At 36.1% G+C, this 27667-nt stretch overlaps 1 protein-coding gene across 2 annotated transcripts; it reads right to left on the minus strand.

Annotated features, from left to right (window-relative positions):
- Positions 1-542: 542 nt before the first annotated feature.
- si:ch211-137a8.2 (uncharacterized protein LOC777613 homolog) lies at positions 543-22752 on the minus strand. Of its 2 annotated transcripts, XM_059514234.1 has the most exons (14): positions 22688-22752; positions 22430-22570; positions 13556-13827; positions 13322-13472; positions 11874-12056; positions 10542-10679; positions 9424-9618; positions 8084-8288; positions 7127-7233; positions 5899-5950; positions 5314-5480; positions 3082-3255; positions 2717-2781; positions 543-1561 (listed from the first exon to the last, which is right to left on the minus strand). In XM_059514234.1, exons 3-14 carry the CDS (start codon positions 13804-13806, stop codon positions 1315-1317), a joined length of 1935 nt encoding a protein of 644 aa, XP_059370217.1. In that variant the 5' UTR covers positions 13807-13827; positions 22430-22570; positions 22688-22752; the 3' UTR covers positions 543-1314. The 2 variants fall into 2 exon arrangements, with proteins under 2 accessions (XP_059370217.1, XP_059370216.1); XM_059514233.1 differs by lacking the exon at positions 22688-22752 and having other exon boundaries at positions 22430-22674.
- Positions 22753-27667: the final 4915 nt, after the last annotated feature.

A 27667-nucleotide genomic window follows, 5' to 3' on the forward strand; every position in this document is an offset into this window, starting at 1 on the left:
ATATTGTAACAGCAGCCCTGACCTCCTATACCTTGGCAGAGTTAAAAAAAAAAATCTATTTCCTCTAAAGGTTTTATTGCCACAGAAATCCTCCCTGTTTGTTCATGTCCTCCTCAGGTGGATACCAGAATTTATTGCTTTCGGTTTATAGGCTCTAGACTTGCAGCAGTATATGGTTCAATTTGAGACTCTGTTTTTGCCAAGTAAATAAACTTATCAAACAAAGACAGGATGCTTACCCATGCACACAACACTTCATTTTCTGCAGCGTTGACTATAGTTCAACTCCCAAGAGCTCTGAATGGATCGAGATGAGGTTGAAAGGCCATCTGCAAACGTTTCCAGCGAAGATCATTTGTTTGCTAATTGAATTTGAAACATTCTTTCATAATCTTTTTGAGTGTTCATCTCTGGCAGCAGCACAAAAACCTCTTTCAGCTTGTCCAGCAAGCCAGAGAAAGACACTGACTGCTTCCCCCAATGAGAATCACACGGCGTATCACTCTACATGCATTCCATTGTCACCATCCACAGCCAGCCACTTGTTTTCACTCATCTCTTTTATTTTACAAGTCATAAAAAGTGGACAACAGTGCAAAACCAATTCTTGATGAGCTCAAAGACTCGCTTTAAAGCTTGCTTGTGTGTCTTCTTCATTGGACCCATGCGATCTATTAAATACAGTGCAGAATGCCTTTTTTAAAAATAAATGTTACAGCGATTACAGTATACAGCACAGTGGTTCTTGGTCAAATATTGCATATTGTAATGCAGTATGAAATTTTCAATTATATTCTTTCTGTACAAAACTAGTTTTTAAACAAACCATCAAAAAAATCTTAAAGCAAGCACTCGCAGACACACACCCCTTTCATTCACAACCGATCTGCTTTTTTATAAATTATTATAATTTTTTTTTTTCCTCTAACAAACCTATAAATAACTGGTTGGCCAAAAAAGCTTAATCCGTCAGTCAAAAATTCCAGAACACATGCTCAGCATGGCAGTTTTAAACAGAGATGATCCCAGAGCTGTCAAATCAATTTAGTTTTATACAACTCACTCTGACATTGTGAGAAAATTTGTGTCAGAGCAGAATTAAGTGCAATTGTTATACTAGTTGGCACTCATAAGTTTTGATGGCCTCGAGTCCAACCATATTTAAATCTTATGGATGGCACTTAAGGACACTTTTGTACAATCCATAACCAAAGCAACCCTGGTCATGCATCTAAATGGATATATAGACCAACAACAACCCAAAAACAATCCCGCGTGTGCTTATTAAACTTTTTGCCATTATTGCTTGTGTCCTCAGGTGGGAGGGGGTCCTTTGTAATGTAGGGCCAAGTGAAATGAGCGGGTCAGAGTATTGGACTGATGGCATGAGGTATTGTAGAGCATGATGAGGGGCCAGATCACCACAGCAAGCAAGAGGGCAAATAGGAGGACCAGCAGGGGTGCGGAGGCCTTTCGCATGTTAAAAAACCTCAAGGGCCCCAAAAGCCAGGAGTCACTGTGCAATAAGCTGCCAGCAGAAGCCTTCGGTCCACACAGTTCACTGGAAACAGAAATACATCATGATAAAAGGCCATTTTTCAGAAGTAGATAGATCAGTTCTCTGCTATGGTGGTAATTGGGAAAAAGCAATGTTGTCCCGCAGAGTTTACCTCTAACTTGCCCTGGAAGTTTATTTTTAGTAATCCAAAAAGGACTTGATTAGCTGGTTCAGGTGTGTTTAATTAGGATGGGAGCTAGACTCTCATAAATCAATATTTTTTTTATTTCTTTACACAATTTAAGTTTGGTATGCATTGGTGAGGTAGAACTGCAACCTAAGGCTGTCCTTAAAGAAACTCTACTGTATTCACTCACTAAAACTTTCAGCAACATTTAAACAGTCAAACTAATATATGTGTCCTTGCTTGATGTTAAAGTCCATTTAAATTGATTAATCTGACAAAATTGGCCTCACTGGTCAGGGAAGCATATGACTTCACTTTGTCAAATGATTTTCATTGCATTTTTGCAGGCAATAGACCTTAAACATGCCTTTTTTGCCCAAATCACTGGCTCAATGGTAAGAATCTTGAGTACAACAGTAAAACTGTTGTACAAAACAATATTGAACCCCATTAACTTTCATGGTTTAAAAATAAAAAAAATTCTGCTGAACCAGTTGTTGTTCTGCTGAAGAAATAAAAGTCAGTTTGAGAAAAAATTATCACTTTAAAATAGTAATAGTGTGTCATATTACAATTCAAACATAACCATTCTATTTGAATATATTTTAAAATGATTTACTCCAGTGATGGTAAAGCCAAATTTTAAGCAGCCATTACTCCAGGCTTCAGTGTCATGATCCTTTAGAAATGCTGATTTGCTGATCAAAAACATTTCTTATTATCAGTTTTAAAAACAGTTGTGCTGCTTATTTTTGTGAAAAAACTTTAACAATATAAATATCTTTAAAGTCACTTTCAATCAATTTAATATGTCCTTGTTGAAGTTATTAATTATAAAAAAAAAAAAAACACCTTTGAATGCTAATGCATTTCTAATGACTATTTTTCCCAGTTGTTCATAGAAAGAAAAAAGAAAAACTAATTACTCAAGGTGCAATTTAGTACTAGAGAATATGTAATGGCTACAATAATAAATCAAGCAGCTTATTAATCAGATCCATTGAAGTCTGCATAGGAACACACTTTCTCACCGACTCAACTTTGCATGGGTGTTGTCCTCCAAAGAGTCAGGGAAACAAAGTCTCTCCTGCTGCCTCTAGTGACAGAGAGGGACAAGACGATAATAGCTTGAGATTAACAAAGCCCTGCAGGGACTCTATTGTTTACCAGTTCTTTGGCACTGGCGTACATTACAAGCGCAATTATGTGTGGGGTGTGTTAAGAGGTGTAAAGCACATCATAAAAATCATGCAAGGCGCCACATTTGCTACACATTAACAGGCCTGGCTTTAATTCGCAAACCCCAGGTTATCAGAAAAGCAGTAACAGTGTTTATAACACATATAAAGGACATTTGTGCAGAAGGGGCGTACGTGTCTGTGTGAGTGAGATATACCTGTGGGTCTTCATGACGTTGGTAAGAGTGAAGCTGGAGGTCACATGACCGGGATGGGCGGGGGGTGAAGCACGTGTGCGGTGGGTGGGGGCGTCTCTGGGGGAGCACGCTCTCTTGATACTCCTCTCCTTCCTCCTCCTTTCCAAATGGCAGAGATGAAAAACTGGAACGCGCCTATAAAAGATTCACAGAAGCAACAAACACTTTCGATTGCCAATGATTGGACAGCAGAGTTCTCACTACATGTGACAGCGTCGCTATGCTACAAAAGGCGCTTGTAAATCGAAAGAAACGGGCTGCATTAACTAATAAGGTTCAAGGCAGCTCTGTCTTTTTGTGCTCTCTGTTTTGCTCTCATTCTTTGAGTCCTTTAATGGGACCAACAGATTCGCTGCCTCGTGTGACACATTACACAGGCGCTCTTGGCCCTTTTGCAGCGCCAGATCCTCACTATGTTTGTGCCCACAATTTCGGCAGCCATTATAGAGCCTGTTAGAGCGGTGGGTCTTTTTCCCATCCCTGCAAAGCTGCCAATTAGCCATGAGCGCTGAGAAATTACAAGAGGCTCTTTGAAATTGAAATAGTCTCTCTCTTCTTTCGACGGTTTTTCCAAGGCTTCTGCAGGCAAATCGGCCTCTGCATCAGTGCAGAGGATTCTCTTTCCCAGAAACCAACGTCCCCCCCCCCCCATTTCACGATGAGCTTTTTAAATCAAGATGGTACGGATTCTTTTGAGATTGATTTATTATCACATCTGAATACTATGTGCTTCATATTCCTCATAAACATTTCTTTTATGATATCCCTAAAATAAGTGTTGTTTAAATCTACATTCATAAATTATCTTTTATCAATATTTCCATGGGTAAAAGCTTGAGGACACAAACAGGTCTTCAGAAAGCCAGTGTGACATCTATTAATGGTGGAAAAGCAGCATGATGACTATAACAGAGAAGAGACTGTTATAATGCATACAGACTGCAACTGCAGTGTCTAGTCTTAACGAGATTTGGGAAAAGATTTCTCCATGCGCAATTGCACTATCCATTCTACATTTATGACTGCAGTACTACATATGTACACCAATGAAGGAGAAATTAAATCCAGAACAAAATCAGGAAGTTATAAACAAAACTATAGATGCATTGCAGTGTAAAAGAACATATACTGTATGATGTCCAAAAAGCACATTAGTGCATTTTTGTGATTTAATGCAATTTGTATTATTTCTTACCCCCATTTATATAAGTTTATTTTCAGGTTAAATAAAAAGTATAAATTAAAGCAGTCACAGACTTTGGGAATTTAAAATGTATCTATAAAATAATCTACAGCTAAAACTAAGGTCACAAGAAATGTAGAAATTCATTTTCTATATTGACATTTTGTGAGAGAGAGTCCTATTGATGAAAAGTTTAATGGTTTTATATAATTAATGGCTATATAAAATGTAGTCTAAATCTATTTGATAGTCTAATGATTTTATAATCTGCAATTGATTATAAACACATGGGCAGCAGCAGCTAAGTAAGTGACACTGATGTACCTTTCTGGTATTAACACGGTCACTTTGCATGCAAAAATTCAATAATACTGACATCAAGTTAAATGTCAAAAGTAATCTGCAGGAGCCATTAAATGGTTTTTGACAGACATTGTAATGAGTAGCATTACTCACAGAGCAGATTAAACGTTTATATACTCTACCGTTCAAAAGATTTTAATTGCTTTTGAAAGAAGTGTCTAATGCTCACCAAGGCTGCATTTATTTGATATTAATATATTTTAAAATGTCATCTATTCTTGTGATGGTAAAGCTGAATTTTCAGCATCACTACTCCAGTCTTCAGTGATCCTTCAGAAACCATCTAATATGCTGATTTGGTGCACATAAAACATTTCTTATTATCATCAATGCTGAAAACAGTTGAGCTTAATTTTTTTGGAAACAGACTTAAAATCGAATACAGTTCAAAAGAAAAGCATTTATTTGACATTTTAAGTTTTATTTGTATAAAAGTCTTAACTGTCACTTTTGTTCAATTTGAAGCATTGCTCAAAAATATGACTGCATAAAAGCATGAACTTCTTTCAAACAAACCAACAATATTTTGAATAGTTGTGTATAATATAGAACCTTAGTGAGGCCTCCCTAATCGCAGGTCCCAGAACAACATAACTGGATTCTAAGAAAAACATCCTAACTGTGTGTTTACACCAAGCAAAATATACCTGTGCATCATGCTCTGTCTGGACAGCTTTAGAACAAAGTTGATGTGTCTGGCCCAGCCAAGCACTGATACGGTCAGGGTCAAAGGTCACAGATTCAGGAGCCCTCGTTTCAGGTGTGGCCCTAGTTTTAAATGGTTCTGCGTACTGATGCTTGCCAGTTCTGATGACTGTATCCACAACACACACACACACATGCAAAACAGAGATTAGCAAAGTCTCCAAGCATAAACAAATCAGGATGAGGCAGTGAAAATAACTCCTGATGCTGACTGTGGATTAGTCAAGATATATACCATAAAATGTCTAATTCCTGAATACAAGCACCAGATATAATATGTGAGAAGTAGCTGCTGCTTTCAACGGGCTAAAATCACAATTCAGAGGCTGAAAAGTTGAGATCTTTGCATATCATGACCCTCATAAATCGAGGTTTTGGTGGCTCTTGGCTATTTTTCAAGGATATTAGAAAACAAGCCAAATTGAAAGCAGCTCTTCCATGATTATCGAGTGATTAAGCTGTGAGAGGGACATTGCCTTCAGTGGATGGCACCAGTCACACTAACCAATCAGGAGCCAAGGCTTTACCTGGCACTGGCGTCTGGGGTGGAGCCGCATTCTCTAAGCTCTTCTTAATGCCCTGAAAAACACAGCAACTGCGTTCAGCATTTAGCGTCATTAAAGAAATGCACACATGCATGATATTCATAGATATTTTTAGCATCAAGACTTGCTTCTAAAGATAAATTTAAATAAAGACATATTTATATATAAATATATATATAAAGATGCATTTGTTTTCCATAAATACATGAAGTAATGTCCTTTAATGAAGGGTTTTTAATCAAAGATGCCACGGATAGCTAAATGTGATCATCCTTGTGCGAGGGACCCCATCCTAAAATGAGCTACATTTTAAGCTTTAAAAAACACAGAATAGAATAATAGAAATTAAAAATTTCCCAATTACTATTGTAATGTATTGTTAGATTATTTACATTTCTTTATTTAAATGCATTTATATTAATTTACTTTAATCATTTAATCTTTCAGATTTATATATTTCCAAATGTTTTTTTAAATGACTCAATTTATACACCTATACCATTTATAATAATTATATTCACTTATTAAATAAAATTTAAATAAGTGTGTAAATATTTGTAGAATATTTAAAATTTATTTTGTTACATATTTTAATTTTTCTTATAATCACTAAATAAGTTTAATTTTTATCATTTTTTTTCATATGTAAACTATAATACTATTATAGTTCGGTTATATTTATTTAAATTTATTTATTTGAATCATGCATTTAGTTTAATCTTTTTATTTATACAGTTTTTTTATTTGTTGTTTTTTTACAGTACAATTTTTTCCCTTGCAGCCCCTGAGGGTCCTCGATCCTAATTTTAAAACTACTGCTTTAATGCACTTTAGCAATAGAGTGGTTAATTTGTTGTAAAGTTACATTTAAAGCCAGCTGTGTTTAATACAGAAAAAAAAAAAAAAACACCAACACAAACATGTAACCGTATATTTGCATGTTACGTACCCTGCATGCTACAACATGTGAAGAAACACGTGCGCTTATGTCTATACATGCAAACCAACACAAGAGACTACACTGTGATCTTTTCAGTTGAAAGCCCAAAAAGAGACCACGCAATCCCTTCATTTGCATTTCAATTTCATTTCGTTGCTAGATGGAAAATGTATGCAAATACACTACATTATACATTAAAACGTGGGCTGTGGTTTCTTGGTCCATTGTAAATAAGGATGAGATGAAGTTTGAGCTGTCAGATGGACTTACTGGCTGCTTGACACTGACAGCAGCATTGTCTGGTTGCGAGTCCACAGGACTCATGTAGACTCTTCTCCTCACAGGATATTTGGCTGGTTCATCTGTGTAAGGCACACCTGAGAAGAAAGGAAATGTTGATGCTCCAGATGCGTAAAATTTACAGTTTCTGTATAATAAAGGGCTATGAAACGCAATAAACTCATCAGTCCTCATTGGGGTTCATGATTATTACATAATGGCCTGATTGTAATTCACACGTGAAGCATAAATGCCTATGCAGCACCTGTGGTGGTTCACACCACATGCACATGAAAGAATAAACAAGGTGTTAATATGCATAGTGAATGCAAAAAGCTACGGTTTCAATTGAATATTCACTTTAAATGATGTGTGGGAAGTGAATTCAGTACAGAAATATATTCTAAAAATATTCTAATAAATCATAGCATCAGCAATAACAGACATCAACAATTAAACTGGCTGGGTTTATATAAAAAAAAAAAAAAAAACTACAGTATGTGGACCTTGATGTTGGTAAATGAAATAAAATAATAGAAATATTAAATGGAAAACAAGGAAAGATTTCTTAGATGTTTTAAAACTAAATACTAAATACTGTAAAACTGAAGAAGTAAAAATGAACAATTTAGGAATACACAATCTAAAATGAAAACAGAAAATATAAAAATAAGTCAACTCAAAATATTAATAAACAATAGTATGTAAATATTAAAATAACACTGCTATACATTTCTGTATATGATTTTAAGTTTAATGTTTAAAAAAAAAACACCTTCAAGGTTTGGGTCTCAAGCTTACCCTGCAAATCACTGGATCACAATTATTCAGATGACATTTAATCACCAGCTAAAATTTCATGATCACCATTGCCCCCGTTTACAAGTAATGGACATGGAGATGTTTGCTTGGAGGAACCATTGGATTGTATTACGGGGAAAACCCTACCTGCAGCTGCACTGAAAGAGGACGAGTCGGTGCCATCATGAGAGATTGAACCACCAATGTCCACTGAAGGGTCCCACTCCAGGACCAGGTGATCTTGACTGGACTGAGGAGCCATGCTGCGGTCTATAAAACACTCATCCTCCAGCATACTCTCAGATGGACAGCCAGAGTCAGGAGCGCACAGAGCCCAGTCCTCCTCAAAAACCTGCCACAGCACAAGAAACAAATTAAACAAAACTAGTGCGGTCATATCGAATAATGTAATGTAATGTAATGTGTGTGTGAACTGTCTATATGTATCTATTTCTTATTAATATCATTGTTATTAATGTTGAAAACAGCTGTGCAGCATCATATTTTTTGTAGGAACTGCGATGCCTTTTAAGGATTATTTGATCAATAGCAACCTATGAGTAAAAGTTATAATTTTATAATGTATATATTTTTATATGAAAATATATATTTGACGTGAAAATTGGTTAAATATAAGTGATTATCTATACAATGCAATTGAAAAAAAAAAAAAAAAAAAAACACTAATGGAAATTCTGAAAACATGCTGATCCAGGGTGTGGAAAAAAAATTGCTACACATTATAGGCATTGTGTGCTTCTAAGCTATGGAAAAAATGCAGTGGTAATTCGTTCCGAGATGTCTGGTGTGGGACTCTATAAACGTTCTATATCTGACAACAGCATAAAGAACATAAGCACGCTACATTTTTAGCATGTCTTTACGTGATCCGCTTGGACCTAAAGAGACAAAGGCTCACACAAGGAACTGTTCAAATGGACAGTACGTGTATTGTACAGTGGCTGCTTGGCTACAAGACAACTATTCAGGCTATTCAGGGGGTGCATTCATGACTTTTCTGCCAGAACGTATGAAGTTGGATGCTTGAGTAGCTTTCCCTTGGGATAATTTTCTGAAAAATGCAACAGCCCTACTCTGAGCAAGTGCACTTGAGATGGCACAAATGAAATTATCAAATAAAATAAAAAAATCTAACAGGGGAATATCAAGGCAGAAAAGGGACTCTTCAAGGTTTCATAGTCAATTGTGCATATGCTGTGTGATAATACTGATCTATGGAGGACTGACCATAAACACTGGCTATACGTAGCAGTGCTACTAATTTTTTGTATTAGTCAGCCGCTTGGTTAGCCAACATACTGGGTGGCAAATGAGTTTAAATGATTATACGCACCTTGATTTTATTCCAATATAATCGTGCAATTGAATTAGATGCAAGTTCAGAAGAGACTGCGAAAAGTGTTTGAGGATTTAAACAGTTGTCACAGCTGAAAATAAATAATTTGTGCCCATGCATGGATATATACCAGTCTCATGCTGAGCAGGCGCGTGTGCAGATGGCCCAGGCCCTGAAAGACACGGGTACAGTGGAGCAGGAGTTCCTGCAGCTGGTTCTCGATGGCCTGGGCATCAGCCGGCTCGCTTCTTTGGATCAACTCTTCTCCATGCTGGAGCAAATCATTCAGTCGACCCGCACTCTCTCCAACTGCCTCTTGAAACCCCTGAGAGACAAATACACACACACTAAAAAAATCATATATGATATACATCCTTTATACATTCAGTTATATTACTTTTATAGGTCTAGGGCATTCAATTCCATTCCTGGAGGGCCACAACCATGAAAGTTTAGTTCCAACCCTAATTAAACACATCATAACCACCTAATAAAGTTCTTCAGAACTACCTGATTGTGTGTTTAGAACCATTTAAGCTCTATACAAAAAAAAAAAAAAAACCTTAGGACCATTAAAATGTCACAATGTAAAAGCTTACATACATTTTATAAGAGCAGATTTCAGTAATGAGGATTATACATAACATTAAATAAAAGATTTTAATATATTATTTTAAACTATTATAATGTTTATTTTTATAATTTAAAGAATTTTAATGTGTCATTTAAATAGTTAATTTTACTTTTGTTGCATTACAAGTTGTTATAGTAAAAATGATATTAAAATATTAGTGTATTTAAAAAATTATATATTTTTAATACATTAACAAATAATTTAATATTTTGATACAATATTTTTTTACAATAAAATTAAGAAACTGTTAATTTTTCATTATTACTTAAGTACAATTAACAGTTGAATTATTTATTTACTTATTTAAAAAAAAAAAGTAAAATGTCTGGACACATTAACAATTATGACCCAATTATGACAAACGTTAATAGTCCTAAAAGTAGACTTTTTTTTCCCAATGCTAAATATATTAATTTTCTTTTTGGGTGAAACGTGACCTGGACGCGTTTTCTCAAGACTGACCAACTTGGCATTTTTGGGATTTGTACCTGCAACTCAAGGGTTAAAGAACTGCACTTGTAACCCACAGAGCCAACTACCCAGAGGACCAAAAAAATAAATAAATACAAAGCTGCATGGACAAATCCGGTCGATCCTTGTTTTCCTGTAAGTACCTGAAGCTGGTGCATCTTCGAGCAGGTGTCTTTGCCTGAGAAGTGCTCCACTTCAGTCAGCCGGAGGTCCAGATCAACCAGCCACACTGCCATCTCCTCCCTCTGCCTCTCAAAATCCTCCCGCTGGCAGACGAAATGCTGTTGCACACACACACAGACAGACAGAGCATGATTCTGTCTGACCGTCTACACCCTGATACTGTTTTTAGCATAGACTCAGACTGACAGGGAGACACATCAAAATTACAACAAGGACGTCAATGTGGCAGACAGGGAGCGGAAATGCCATAAACCAAACATAGAAGCCCATGGTAAGGGGGGCATATGCAGTGCATTCAAGCACAGCCCAACAGTGCGCAGGGGTCATTGCGGCTGGAAGGACAGAATTATGTAAGATAAACGCAGGCAGAGCAGAAGGCTGTATGGATAAAGAGTTAATGGGATTAAAATGAAGGCAGGAAAGGGACAAGAGAGAAAGTAGCAAAGAAAACATCTTTCAAAAATTGGCTTTTTCTGGTTTTCATCTCCAAAAAAAAGAGAATTTAAGAATTTGGACAGTTTAAATAAATTAACAATAAACATACAATATAGTGCAAGTGTCTTATGCTATTATATATCGGCTTCAAATTTAGAACAAGTTATATTCTAAATCCTAAATCTAAAGAGCTGTATTAAAAAACATTTTTTATATGAAGAGATGCAAAAACCTGCAAGAGCCATTTGAAATTTTCTTCTAAAATTAGCATTTTTTTTTTCAGGCTCCTATGTTTATGTTCAGTTATGTTAGACAGCTTTTAAAATAGCTTTTAATTTCACAAAGTGAACCTACACAGAGGAGCCTGACAACATTTTTAGGCAATTTAGAAATCCCGTCCATGAATGGTTATGAAAAATATGCACAAAAATACTATATAATAAAATAAAGGTTTCATATAAAGTTTTTAAAAGCATTTTTTAAATGGAAAACTGAAAAAATGTGTGCTCCAAATTTGAGGTTGATATCTCAAAAAAATAAATAAATAAAAAATAGGGGGAGTGCAATACCAAATATTTACAATAGATTAAATTCATTTCACATTCATTTCCTATGCAGTCATTTTTGACTGTAAAAAGAACAAGTATGACTCTTTCAGGTCTATTTAACCTTTTTGAATTGTGTTCATGATTTGTGTGTGTGTGTGTGTGTGTGTGTGTTCAAATAGCAAATGCCAAAAGCTTTACCAAGTACAGTACCATTCTGATAAAGTAAAAAAAAAGGGTTTTTTTCCCCTCACAACAGCACCAAAGGGTTAAAATATGACACCTTTGAGCAGCTTGATGATCTTTATATACCTTCAACCTGCGGCACACAGTCTCCACAGTGTTGCTGAGCTGATCCCAGCGCTGTCCGCAGTCCTTTATCATTTCCATGAGCCGTGCACCCATAGCACCTCTGAACAGGCCAACCAGAGTTCGACTCCTCTGGGTCAGTCCGTCCAGCTGGGTTAAACGTATCCTGGCCTCAGCACGCAGGTTCTGGAAGTAGATACAAAAACACAGTGAGATCATGCGATTAACTAAGTGGTAACCCCCACTAAATGCAAAAAGTAACCACCGGATGTTAAAAAAATACATCCCACCTGTTCCCTGATTAGCTAAAGCGGGTTATTTTAAGAAATTAGTGCAAGGGGTTAAGACTGAGGGAGGTGCAATGTTGCTGAGGAGGAGAGCCAAGGAGTTTGATGACCATTTGGTGTCATTTATCATCACTGGCACGGGTCCCGGGCATCTAGACAGTCTGAGGAAGTGTGCTGTCTGTGCGTTTGGAACGGTGTCTATGTGCCGTTGATTTCATTTTCTTTCATTGTAGAAAGTGTCAAAACGCTGGCTGGCATCCACTCAGCAACAGACACCTGTAATGACTAATTGTAGATGGTCTTGTTCTCTACTTGTAAAATAACACTACTGCCAGAGTTTGAAGGGAATTTGTCCTTTGGCAACTCCGTTTTAGTTATCATCCTCAGATTTAAACCATAATAAAAAAAATAAATAAATAATAATAATAATTATAATAATTCATACATCCAAATAACGAATACTTGTAAAAGTCACTAGGTTTTAATTTAAATTATAAAAAAAAAAATGAAATTACTTGCATTATTTTTTTATTTTTTATTTTTTTACAAAAGTGCGTTTAAAAAAGTATAAAATAATATTTAATAATTACGGTTAAATTACCACAATTTTTAGTATAAATCTATGAGAGTTATTGAAAATACATGTATGTATACATAGTAATAAGTTTTATTATGTTAAGTGATATGGATGTAGGCCTATTTTTTTTCCCGCTGTCTTACACTTTTTTTTTTTTTTTTTTACACAAAATGTTTTTAAATTTTTGCAGGGTTAACTCAGGTTATGATAATTCATCATGTGACTCTCCAAAAACTTTTTTTAAATATTACATAATTTGTAAAAATAAATAATATTTTTTAACTCCAAGATTTAATTTAGTTTTTAAAATATTGATCAAGATGCCCACATTAACATGAATACACTCAAGTGTATAGATTTTTTTATTTTTTTTTATTTTTTATTTTAATTAATAAAAAGAATTCCTAAAAAAATTATTTATAGAAGTATATTTATAGATCCTTAGCATGCATTTCAACAATGCATTTTTGGCAGACATTTTTTCCTTTCTTTTTTTTCCATCTCTTTCATTATCATGGATACTTATTTGTCACTGACCCTTAAATTAAGCATATAACTGCATGAATGTAGACCAAAGGTCTCATTACCTCATATTTTTGTAACTCCTCTTTTGCTGTAACATACAGCACATGGCTGGAGTTTGGGGATGCTGCCATTTTCTCAGCTGATCGAAGCCAGTCATCCAAACAGGAGAGCTCTTTCTTGAATTCGTACCACAGCATCCACCTTCTCTCCAGCCTGATGGACCAATGAGAAACAATTAGGTAGAACAACCTGTAAAGATACAGACAGGATGCCAATATACATCGACAGCTCCTCACTTGATGCAGCTCTCGAGGGAAAAGGAAGCATCTTGGCTTAAGTCTCCAATGGACGAGCACTCAGAGAACTCCTTCAAATAATCATGCATTTGAGAGCTTCTCGAAGGAAAGCAGGTCTCAGAGGACTGTAGGTAGAGACCACTTTGGGGGTTCATATCAACACATGTTTGCTTCTCTTCTTCATCACTTCCTCTGTGGCCTACTCTGGTGTTTCCATTGTGACTGGTTTTGAGTGACGTCTCTTCTAACATCCTGGCATCACCAAGTGCCACCTGTTTACAAGAACACAAAGGGAGGTCAGTTCATTAGGCTCCAACACAACATGATGCACAGACATATTGTGACCCTGTTGTCAAAACGGAGCTCTTTCAGTATTGTATTCTTCCTTATGAGGAGGTAAATGCATTGTGGGAGGTTTTCTTTTCTGCGCATGAAAAAAAAAAACAAAAAAAAAAACAAAAAAAAAAGTTATACAGGTGTATGGTAGTTGACATTAAAATTTTTTGGGAAGCATCGAAAACTATTTTTAACAGCGATTTGCTATTTTATGACTATGCATGCAGCTTATGAGCAGATATTCATTGAGAAATAAATTGTTTTAAATATATATTTGTGAGTTTTAAAACTAAACTATTAAACCAAAATGTGATTAAAATAGTGAAAAACTTAAATGACCCGTTAAAGAATTTAATTTTTTTTTTTTAATATATTTAATAAATAAAATAGGCATAAAAACATCAAACATATAACTTCAAATAATTATCATGATTCCTAAATGAAAGTCATGAATAAATATATTTCATAATGATCCAAAAACTTTTTTTTTTTTACACAAACACTAAAATAATTGCTAATATCAAATAAAATCATGAATGAATACAATTTTGAAAAATACATTTCATAAAATCAAACAAATACATTCATAAAAATTTCAAAGCAATTACCATTGACAAAATCGAATTAAAATCATGAATAATTGAATTTCATAAATACATTCATAAAATTTACAAATCAAAAATACATTATCAATTATTTTATGATTTTTATTTTTTAATCTAATGAAATTAGACTTCATAAATACAAAAATAATTAAAAAAATAGAAAAAAAGAAATAAATCATAAAAAATAATAATAATAAAAAAAACAGAGTCAATACAGGTCGGAGGGCTTATACAAATTATAGCCAACCAATACAAATGAATACTAATTTCTTTGAAAGTTTCCACCTTAAAATCTCTCATCACAAAAGAATTGCACGATTCATTCACAGTGCAGAGAAGCCCACAAGTGCAGTATCTTGTTAGAAAAGCTGTGGTTTCTCTGCATGACAGACGCATTAAAACTTCCAGACACCTCAGACATCAAGAAAAGGCTCCTGTGCTCTGGGGTATAACTTCAGCCATCAAAAACCATAAATCAGTTTTATGCCCATTACCCAAAGGAGTTACGACGCTGCCTCCCCAGCCCTGGCAGAAAAAAGCCAAATAGATTTTCCTCACTCTAATACCTGCATAATGTGGCTGACAGAGCAAGGTTAGCGATGCCAGGCCGTGGCTGCTGTCAATCAAGACTGATGCTCCCAAAAAGCGCCTTCGGCTGACCTCACAACTAACAAACACTTCAAGAAGAGCTTAAAAGCCTATGTGAGTCTCAACAGCGGCCCACGTTTGTATTTATGAATGGACTTTCCTTATAAAAAAATCATTCGGGGAGAATGGTCCTTTTAAAACTTTAAGCCAGATCAGCTTATAACTCAAAGTTAGACGGCCATTATTCACCCACAACCTTGCCGTCTGCCTCGGCCACCTCCACCGCAGGTACACATAGACTTCAGGCTCAGCCGAAATGACGGTCATTTCTCAGGGTCCGCTGTGAGTTTGCCCCAGTGGAGGGCATTAAGGCACTGGACTGAGGCTCAAAGCAGTCAGGTTGAAAATCAAAAACAATGTTATTGCTTTTCTCAACCAGCACAGAATGTTGCTCTCATCCGAGGAGTAATGGATTGCAAACACGACTGCGATCCATACTCTGTTCCTAACCTTTTCAGAAGTGATCAAACTTATAGCAGGCTGCAGGCCATTTCCCATCTCATTGGTGAGCTTGAGTCTTGAGGAACAGGTGTGGACGCGTGACACCCAACAGGCGTGCAGTGACACAATGACTGGAAATGGGACGTTAAGAATCGGATTTCACCCTGATTTTCACCCTGTAGGCCTACAGCACATCCCAGCCCAGATTAAGTTACATATAATGTTCTAGCAAAAAAAACAAACCTATGGTACCTATGACTATGGTAATCATATACATGTTATCCTGGAAGAAAGTCATAGAAAAGGAGGATGGAAAATTATTATAGAAAGCAGGATCAGATAACAGCATGAGATTACATTACAATACATATGTAATTTAATTACATTAGGGCAAATTCAGACAAAGCATCTGTAAATACTAAGCAAAATTCAATTAATGAGAAATTAATAAGTAATTTTTTTTTAAAAATACAATCGTAAGTTAATAGATAAATGTCAATAAAAACACTTCGTAAAGTCAAAAAAAAAAATTATGATTACACACACACACAATATAATCATAACCAATAAAAAAAAGAAACCAAATAGTCAAAGAATAAAAATATCACATTATAAATATACAAGTCATGAAATAAAATAAAAAATAAAAATAAAAATCAGAAATTAAATATTCAACAAATGTTGCATAAATTAAGACCCAAGTCAAATAAAGCCTAAAATAAACCTAAAAAAAGACAAATTTCATAAATTGTTAATTTTAATTTGTTAATTATTTTTGAATCATAAAACTATAATATATACACATACACACACACACACACAACAATATAAATCATACAAAAAAAAATGAACAACTCAAAATGAAAATGTTTTGTAAATACATTCATAAAATGTTCAATTAAAACCCAAGTCAAATAAGATTAAATAAAACAAATACAAAATAAACTACTAAATAAACTACTAAAATAAAATATATAAACCACTAAACAAACAAACACACACACCCCCACAGGTAAAATTAACAAATATGCCCGTTTTGGTATCCAGTCCAGTAGGGATGGGACGATAACCGGTTTTATCGATAACCGTGATAAAATGTGCTGAAGGTTAGTAATATCGTTTAAAAATGAATTATCATTAAAACAGTGTTTGATTATCGCGGTTTTAATAACTCGCTATTAAATCATGTCCAGCCAGCAACAGTCTGACGCAAGCGCAGCGCACAATGTTTTTTTGTTTTTTTTCGAGAAGGAATGGCGAAAGTCAGTGACTTTTCTATGCTTTTCTATGCTTCTACACTTTTCATTGTAAGGAAGGAAATGCCACAGAATTTAATCTTTCTTTAAATTAAGTGCATAGAGTTGCTTGTTTTATTAGTTGTTTGTTGATTATTAAATATAAAACTTGCTGAAATGTTTTCAGTGTGAGCATCAACTATTTTTTAACACTTTCATCTCGTTTCAACAAAACCGTGATAATATTGATAATCGTGATAATTTTAGTCACTATAATCGTGATATTAAATTTTCATACCATCCCATCCCTACAGTCCAGTCATAGATAGCTTGACCATGGTAATTATACACGTGTAATCCTGCAAGAAAGCCACGGACAAGGATCATACTAAATTAATATAGACAGAAGGATCAAAAAGCAGCTTGAGACACACAAGGATGGAAATGACAGGCACGATTACAGATGCTTAGTCATCCTCTTCAGCTAGTGTCGGTGGTTTGGCTAGAAACAGATGAGGCAGGTGCATCTGGGGACCTTTCTATAACACAGCCCACATTTTAATGAACTGGTGTTGAATAAACACGCAAACTGCTATCTGTGAAAGTGATGGGGGACAAAAAAGCCCTTCCATTTAGGCGAAAGGTGACGCGGGATGAGTCTGCATGTGGAAGCAAATGAAAAGTAATGATGCATTTAATACATCAATTCAGCTCGAATCCATCTCGGGCTTCTTATTCAGCTTTTATAGTCCATTTTTCCAGATCACATGACACCTCAGTACAGGCACAAAACACCCTCACAGAAAATGAACATTGCTGGGGAAAACATAATTTTTCTTTCTTAATGGCGAATAAAGGGGCGCTTGTCTCCTTGGCGCTGAATAAAGCTCACGGCAAACGGAGGTAATGTTACCCTTTCGGTGGCCAATGACAATTACTTCGCTCTGTTTATGATAAGCCAGGGAAAGGTCATAACACTCTAAAAGCTCAGGCTGTTGCTGTTTTCATCCGAAGCAGTAAACACCCATCTCTTGCCAAGCTCAGGGCTCGTACTGAATCACATCTCACACACTGCCAAGCAAAAAGTAGAACTGACAATTTCAGCCCAGATTCTATCGATTAATTTCAGGTAGAGGACAAAAATGAGTTTAACAGCATGTCTAATAACTCTAAATCAATCACACCACTGAAAACATCACTGAAAAGCTCTATAGTAAATACTAATTAGACCCAAGGACCAACATTTGAGACATAAACCAACTTTTATACATTAACAAACTATGAACATATAACTTAATGTGAATTACTACATGTATGAATAAATTTACTTAACATTAAAATTAATGCATTGCACATTTATATAAAAATAAAACATATACATACATTACATTAAACAACACCACAGTTGCAAATGCATTTTAATAATTCTGTATATTTGGCTTATGTTCCCCATGGTAAACATAGAATCGTGTTGGGTCACCACTTAATGTCCAACGTAAGTCCTTGGTCTTCAATCAAAACCATTTAATCAGTGAAAGTCTCAAAACTATGACAGGCTAAAATAGTTGCTTGATTGAGTCAACCTGTTGGGTAAATGTATTTTTAATCGAAAACATGTGTGCGCAGACTCCCAGTGAAGTGACAGTGTTCCACCCACTCCCATCTGTGCCGTCTCATAGAGGCGACCTGAGGGACTGATGGGTGCTCACTGCTCATGAACACGGGGGAGATAAGGACCCTGGTGCTCCACATGCTCCAATCCCGAACCCTCAGCTCTCCCTCCCCGTCCTCACAGAGACTGCACTCATTGTCTCTTTGGTGCCACAGGCCCAAATCACAAACAAACAGGCCTTTCTCAGCACCCGGATAGAGAGAAGAGGCCAGTGCCAGGACACCTGATCTGATCCACTACACACACAAAGCAAGAGATGAACCGGGCCCCCTCCTCTCCCCGGCCCCTCGGAGACCAAGCTGTGCAGAAGAGCAAAAGAGCCTTGGTACAGCAAACTCCTGTGAATTACAGTTCATTACATCTAATTTGCCATTAAACAGAAAATGTGTCTCAATTTAAGACTGACTGTGGCCTTAATACTCCTAATAGGAGCTGAATGCTCTGAGAAATTGTCAGTATGTAATTCAAGTAGCTAGATCAGCCTCCAAATCCAATCCAGACTTCTTCTAATCCCATTTACAGCACTCTCAATCTGGTGAGAGTCCTCAAACCGCATCCTCCTGGAATTGCCTTCATTTCCCATGTTTAACACCGTTTCAAAAACAACAGATGACAAAGAATCATCTGCTTTTTTGTGATAATATCAAAGATATAACGAGGACGGCATCCATGAATTGGAGCATATAGCCAAAGGCAAGGAACTCCAAAAAGCACTCGATAAGATGAATTCTGACGCTCCACATGAAGCGTCGTGGCTGGAGATGGAAATGATTGTTCTCTCAGCTGTGATTCCCCAGCTAGCAGACGCCTGACAGGTGTTGTGCTCAGGGAGAATAACGCAGACTCATTCACCTGATGACTGAGGATTCATTCAAGGACAGACAGCAAGTTCTACACAGCAGAATGTCTGTTAGACACATCACTGTTACAGCCTGAAGCAAGGTCATTCTCTCAGGGAGAAAGATAAAGACAGAATCTCTCGCTCTAATCTCTTCAAACAGAACTTTTCAGAACAGAAAAAAAACAGAACAGAAATAAATAACAACAACAATTCACTTATTAAAATTAAAGACAATAACAGAATAATAATAATACATAAATATTTTGATTAAATATTTACTAAAAATGAGGTTTATAAATCTTTACATTTACTATAAATATATTGTATTATTTATTAATAATGAATTTATAATTAAGGTTTAACTATAAATTAATATAAAAATTATTTATGTCACTATATTGTAATTATATCCATTTATAAAATATACAGTAGTTTATCATTTCATATACTATTACACACTATTATTTTCGTTGTTACTGCTATCTGGTTACTTTAGATATATTGTGTGTCCTGTGGACCCTTCATCATCATCATAATTATATATTATAACTCAAACACACAGAGTACCGTACTATTATTATTAAAATGTTCATATTTTATTGTAATATAATTAATAATGAAATGTTAATTATCCTCTCCTGCTCTCGTCATCTGTGCAAGCCAGAATACAAAACCATCATTCATCCTTTACAAGTGTTGGTGAAACCTGATTCTTGGTTTTCAAACAAAGCTCTGCTCAGGGGGCATCTGCAGTTTCAGCAAAGAAACTGGCCAGGAGCAACAGTGAGGAGAAAGCGCTCTTTATTTTAAAAAAAAGCATAACAATGAAAGCCAGGAGCAGCATTAGACTGAATGGTCAATTACTACCGATGCATGACGCCATTCATCATTAAACTCAGCATGGTGTCATTCTGCCAAAGAAGTGTGTTTTGTGGAACGCATCTACACCCTGGCTTGAAACATAATGGGCCTGGGAGGGGATATTTAGAAAGAAAAGACAAAGCAGGAAGCTCTCTTTTGCCCTTTAAACCCACATACATTTCTTTCAACTAATGCTCTTCAAATAATATAACTTCTGGGGTCTGTTTAAATCAGGATGCCACAGAACAGGCAAGTTCAAGCAAGAGAACTTATTCTTTGAGCTCACAGCACTTTCTCCTGACACTGCTTAAACCCTAAGTTGTACTCCGAATCATCAGGTTTTAGGTCTGCATTTGAAAAAAAGAACGAAAGTCATTGTAAACATCAAATTAGAGGGTATATTGACTGCAAATCGGTTAATTGTTTTTAAAGGGCTCACTGGAAGGCTCCTGGAAGATTGAGATAAGAGCAAGAGGTCTAGCAAAGTACAACACTGATTCAGTTCAGGTCTTGAAATCCATGAAATCCAAAGTCTGCATTTCTTTACAATCGAGTTGGTCCAGATAGTGTAGGAGAGGGATAGGCAACGTTGGTCCTGGAGTGCCACTGTCCTGCAGAGTTTAGCTCTAACCCCAATCAAACACACCCGAACAAGCTAACCAAGGTCTTCAGGATTACTAAGGCTACAGACAAGTGAGGTTTTTTTCAGGGTTGGAGTTAAACTTTGCAGGACATCGGCACTCTAGGACCGACGTTGCCTACCCCTGGTGTAGGATAACCGTAATTTTGTTTTTAAATCGATACTTAAAAAGTCCTAAAGGAATAGTTGACAACAGTCAAACATAATTTACTAACCCTCATGCCATTCCAAACCTGTATAAGTTTCTCTTATGTTGAACATAAGATATTCTGAAGAATTCCGAAAAACCAAACAGTTGTTGGTCCCCATTGACATCCATAGTATGGAAAAAAGGGGAAGTTGTGGCCTAATGGTTAGAGAGTCGGACTCCCAGTCGAAAGGTTGTGAGTTCGAGTCCTGGGCCGGCAGGAATTGTGGGTGGGGGGAGTGCATGTACAGTTCTCTCTCCACCTTCAATACCACGACTTAGGTGCCCTTGAGCAAGGCATCGAACCCCCAACTGCTCCCCGGGCGCCGCAGCATAAATGGCTGCCCACTGCTCTGGGTGTGTGCTCACCGTGTGTGTGTGTGTGTTATCACTGCTCTGTGTGTGTGCACTTTGGATGGGTTAAACGCAGAGCACAAATTCCGAGTATGGGTCACCATACTTGGCTGAATGTCACTTCACTTTCACTTTCAAAATACTATGGAAGTCAATGGGGACCATCAACTGTTTGATTACTATCATTCTTCAAAATAACTTATTTTATGTTCAACATAAGAAAGAAACTTGTATATAGTTTTGAATGGCATGAGGGTGAGTAAATGATAAAATGTTCATTTTTGGGTTAAAAATAAATAGAGCTATATTTTAGACAAACTGTGGCTACTAAAATGTATGCTAAAATACAAGCTCTGACTCGTTTAATATTGTTGCTCAACACCAATTCCAATACTTCCATTTAACATTTTTGATAACTTTCAAATCACTATTATTCTAAAATGTGCCAAAGCTTTTGCTTCGCTCATAGCATGTAGCAAAAAGCAGGCTCTAGGACCAATTATGGTTGAAAATGCCATTTAAGCCTTATATAATTAATTAAATAAACAACAAAAGATTTTTGACCCAGAATACAGGCCCGGTTTGAACTACAAGAGGCATCACACACACAGTGGGCATCAGATGACTTTGTGGGAATAATCAATGGGCATGAAGCATCACATTCAGCAGTAGTCTGTAACCTAATGGCCTGGTGTTGTCAACCAAGTGAGTCATGCATAGCCTAGCATTCCACAGCAACACATTTAAATACTTTGAAAACAATGGCTTATAGACGCAAAACACTTAAACACACCCTTTGCACACAGTAACGTGGGCAACTACAATTATATTCCCCAAATGTTTAAATCCCAGTACATTTCAAGAAAATTAAGTTCAATGCGTGATAAATAAGACTTTGTTAGAAAACGTACACGTACGTTTATAATTACAAACTACGCTGACGAAATACACGCGCGGTGTAGAAGCACGTGAACAATGTTTGCAAGCGGTTTAAAATACTCGTGCTTTAAAAATGCAGTAGATATTACTGCTGTGTACTCCTCTTAACACTTACGTGCAAAACCTGTCCTAACTCCTGCTTCCGTTTTCTCCTTCAGGGAATCCCTCGGGGTTTCAGGAATCATACAGGTGCAAAAGTTTTCATCCTCGGGGTGAAAATACTTCTGATCAGGTTTTAAATGCCAGGTATACTTTACTAACACACATCAAAGAAAAAAAAACAACGTTACGCTGTGCGACAAATAGAAACACTGTTTCAGGTCACTTAACATAGCCATCAGTCTTTTGAGTTATAAGCAAATTGAAATGTCACCTGACACAGGTGAGAAAGCCACACCCCCGAGCAGTTCACACGCTCCTCCTACTCATCTTTATAGCTCTTATGCGTGACTTCAAGCACGGATATTTATTTACAGAAATGAAATATAATATTGCTATTTTTGTAAGAAGAGAAAAAGAGACAATGAAAAAAGTTAAATGATAATAAACGTCAAGACAAAATTTAAAAATGTTTTCAAGTTTGTAAATTTTTGTAAAAAATTTTCAAGTTTGCAAATATTTGAAAATATGTGTAAATTTATATCTGTTATTCCCTTAGAATTTTTGGAAGTTAGTTCCATTCAGGGACATTTCATTAATTTCTGAAACCTTTCAGAACACATACACGCCTGTAAGCAGAATAGAGGGCTGTAAATAGATTTTTTTTAATGATCCATAGGAGGCCATAAAATCATAAACTTAGTTGCTATATACAGAAGTTTGAATGTGTGAAGCAGCATTTGATGTAGTATGCATATTTTTCTAATCTGTATTTTTGTATTCTGAAACTTTTTATAAAACATATAGGCCTGTAGGTAGGCTATAACTAGTGATGATGCAGTATCCAATATATTCAGTACATATCATGGTTAATTTTAGGGCAGCCTGGAGTGAACTACAAAATAAATGTATAACCTTGAAATATTAAAAAACTAATTAAATCCAAAGATATGATTAAAAAACATAGTTGAATGGTCAGCATTTATTAAGCATTTATTTTTGCCTCTTATCAGCCTTTACAAGAGGCATCAAATTATTTTGTGCCATGTTTTTCTTTCAGAATAAGCTGCTCAATACATACTGACTATGAAACTGCAGCATGAATATATGTTTTATTGGAGGAATGGATTAGCTCACTGTATATTACTAGGCAGATCTCCCATAGGAGACCCTTTGTTGATTACGGGGGAAAAAAAGAAAGAGGTCCCATAAGGGTATACAGTCTCTGCTGTCTGACAACTGCTAGATATGAACTTGGCAGGACACCATTTAGCCCCCTTGAAGAGCATGTGTGAGCAGACGGTACTTATACACCAGGGTACACCGAACCGCCTCATGCAGTCACCATTTGTCTCTTTCCTCACCCAGTAAGGAGGTAACGCTCCTGCATATGTTCATAACTCTGAGTGGGGAGGGGTCCAGTGATTCATCGCTCACGTCAGAATGAATCTGATCAGAATGTCACTCTGCTAATTATGAATAAAACACAGTGTAATTATGCAGTGGAGTGCATTTACTTGCTTTCTTTATGGAGCCCCCGAATTTGCATGAGCAAAAAACAATAGAGATGTGTCTATTGAGATTGAAAGGTGAAAAGGTCATAAGCTTCATTATAAACAATCATTTAAAGGGACAGTTCGCCCAGTTTAAATGAAAATGCTGTCATCATTTGTTATCAAGTATATATATATATATATATATATATATATATATATATATATATATATATATATATATATATATATATATATATTACCCTCTTTTTATGTTTCTGCCTGTGACCTCACTTTCAAAGCTTTTTTTCAATTATATATTTATATTCACCTCTAGCTGTGTTCAGATGGTTGCTGCCTTCCTGCAGACAGCATCAACGTTACAAAGAGAAAGTATGACACAATTCTGTCAGCTTGCATACATTATCTCCATTCTTCCAATGAATCATTCAGTGTTATTGTAATTATGTAATGCCGTCCTCCAGATGTAAGTCTTCTAATAGAATGTCTCCATCTTCTGGTCGTTCCGTGATCTGTTTAACACGATAATCGTCATCCTTTGATCTCGGGCTTTGTCAATATCTTCCTTTCATTGCATTTACATTTAGTCATTTTGCAGGCGTTTTTATCCGAAGCGACATTGCAGTACTGTAAACTTCAAAGCGTGTCAAATGAGTGTGCTAATATAAGATGTCTTATTTGGAAGGGTTTCAAAGGACTCCAGAAGCTTTGTTCGCATTTGCTAGCTCACGAGCCAAAGCAGATGAAATTAGGTCACCACTGTGTTTCAACCAGAAAAGAAACGCACAGAAATTAGCCTTAACATCCTCACTCAGATGCCCCCACCGTCACAAAAAAAAGAGGCTGTGTTGTCTGAATCTTGTCCTGGTTGTTAAATATTTTAGCTTGGCTCTCTCTCAGTTCCTTGTGTCACCTTGTGTGCATGGCTTCCACAGTCTGCCGAGCATGTTCGGTCAGAAGAACCCGGTTGCAGAGATGATTACTCGACTCAGGAAAACGTTACAAAAATTTGGTAAATGCTCCGTCTCAAATGGTTAATTTAAAGTTGTATTCTTTAGATCAGGTGTTTAAAAAAGGTTAATAAAACCAACTGGCATCACTGGAAAAATGAATCGTTAATCGTTTGGGAGTCCTTGAGCAAGGTAAAAAAAAAAAAAATAATGCATATGAAAGTGTTTTTTGACCTTGCATGCATGTCAACCTGTGACTGGGGACTCCCAAAATGTGCACCTTTCATTACCCATAATAGGGGCACTTTAAAATGATTCACTTATAAAGGCAGTCATTTGTTTCGTTCCCGAATGAATGAGTGTGATTAAAAGAATCAATTGAGTATATGATTCATATGACTCACACATAAAAACAGTCACCTTACTGGCTTAAACATAGAACTCTTCTCAGTTTAGAGAACTATAACTAATAGTTGTCTAAAATATGTTATTATAATGTATAAGAAACATTTTAAATTCAGTTAAAATATGTATACATAGCATTTTGTATAATATGTATCATTTATAGGCAGATTTTATTATTAATTTTATTTAAAAGTGCAATACAGAGCAAGATAGCAGTGATGAGAAAATAGAATTCCAGAATTTCAAGTTTTCTAGCACCACTTTTGAGGGGCCCAGTACCCCAATTGTATACCCCTGGTTCAGATAACCTAAAAATCATCTCTCACTATATGAGCTTGTGTGATGAATTTGAAAAGCTGACCTTCAGATGCTTGACTGAATTTGTGACACACAGTTCATAATTAAATGCTTTGTGGTGGGGTAACAAATCTAGCTGACCTGATGTAGACACGGTTTCTTGGAACGAGATAAGAGTTGCTTTTCCAGCCATCTGGAACAGTCAAGGAGAAGCGTGTAGTCCAGCTGGCTGTCACTCTCAGGCACTGGAGGAATAAAAGAACAGTGCAAATGGACTCACTGATCCAATACATGTGAAAAATATGCTAGATGTTTTTTCAAGGAATAGCTCAACACAAAATAAAAATTTTCTAAACATTTACTCACCCTCAGGCCATCTAGGATGTAGGTGAGTTTGTTTCTTTATCGGAACAGATTTGGAGAGATTTAGCATTATCACTTGCTCACCAATGGATCATCTGAAGTGAATGGGTGCTGTCAGAATGATAGCCCAAACTGCTAATAAAAAATATCACAATAATCAACAAGTAATCCACACAACTCCAGTCCATCAAATAAAATCTTGTGCTGGGTATATATATGAAACAAATCCATCGAATAATTTTTAACTTCAATCCATTGTTTCTGGCTAACATCCATAACATTGCTTTATCCATTGAAAAATTGTCTTGTATCAGAAGAGAAATATGCACAGATCAAGCACCGCTTACAAGCATTAACAGTCCAAAACAGTTCTAAACAAATATCATGGTGCACTTGGATGTGTTACTATGAATTATGTACTTGCATTTTGGCCAGAAGTAACAGTTGAGTGATTTCTTAACACACACTAATAATGAAAGTATTGCTTGTTTGGACTCTCATTCTGAAGGCAGCCATTCACTGAGCAAGTGATGTAATCCTAAATTTCTCCAAATCTGTTCCAGGTGAGGATGAGTACATTTTCAGATAATTTTCATTTTGTGGGTGAACTATTTCTTTAGACACTGCAATAACATGACCTAGTATTATGTAACTTTCCAAGTAAACAGAGCAACGCATTGGTTCTTGCTGCCTGAATTCATTTTTCCAGATGCAAAAGACACCATTGGGGCTTATTTCCTCTGTAAAGAATGACTCAGCTAATCTTAAATCCAAACACCATCTGCCAGGTCTATTTCTCAGTCCACAGTACAACTGTTGTGGCCCAAATATTCTCTACCACAACGTCTTACCTTCGATCATAAAATCATTTGACTGTAGTAAATGCACCCCATTGAGAAAAGCCAGCAAGTAATCTTCAAAGCCGCCCTCGTTTGTCTGTGCTTTGGATGGATTGCTTCAGATTAGATAGTTAAACTTACTTTTGTGTTTTTGGGATGCATATCTTACTCACCAGAGCTTGAATTTCATCCCAGATCAGTTTGATTTGGCAGAGCTGAATAGTTGGGAGTTCTCAATGAACATCCAGCTCTGTTTGGAGGAGGTCATGCATTTGTTAATTGCTTATTGGCCCAAATCATATCAATACTTGTCAGTGGCACTGTGCAAATGCTGACTGTACAGATGGATGCTTACAGCCACAATGGATGTTCTTTATAAACATATGCAGAACTGAATATGGGTCAACCATATGATTCAGTGCAATGCTCTGAAACAGAATGCTGCCTTTATCATGCAAATGAGGGTTGTTTAGTGTGAGTTTCCATACTTTTGTTGTGTGACAGATTTAGTGAAAGATACTGACTAATTAAATATGTAGGGCTATATGCTCTTTTATCCTGCTGTTGAAATAGTAATCCCTCTTTGATTTGATGTTTTTTTTTTTATGAAGTCCTTTGTGTATCAAACAGAGCTTACACGTTTTTATTATCTGAATGGAATTATTACCTTTCATATGTAAAGATCTTATACTCATTCACAGATTCTTGAAACAAAAATCCCTGTAACTGATCTATTCCATCCAGATGGGGATATGGGCATTGAAGTTCATAATGGCAAGTTTGTGTTTAATACATCAAAAATCTTCAGTACAATGAAGGACATACAGTTTGCTAATTTTCTATATGTACTGTGTTGGCCTTGCAGATTATAAAATGATCTCATTTG

This window comes from Carassius carassius, chromosome 28 (genome assembly GCF_963082965.1).
Source record: "Carassius carassius chromosome 28, fCarCar2.1, whole genome shotgun sequence".
Classification (NCBI taxonomy): Eukaryota; Metazoa; Chordata; class Actinopteri; order Cypriniformes; family Cyprinidae; genus Carassius; species Carassius carassius.

Coding starts and splice junctions, on each gene's coding strand:
- si:ch211-137a8.2 (XM_059514234.1), bottom strand. CDS start 13,806: ATGTTAGAAGAGACGTCACTCAAAACCAGTCACAATGGAAACACCAGA. Junction 9,619..10,541: donor CGAAGATGCACCAGCTTCAG/GTACTTACAGGA, acceptor TTTGTCTCTCAG/GGGTTTCAAGAGGCAGTTGG. Junction 3,256..5,313: donor AGACAGAGCATGATGCACAG/GTATATTTTGCT, acceptor AATCTTTTATAG/GCGCGTTCCAGTTTTTCATC.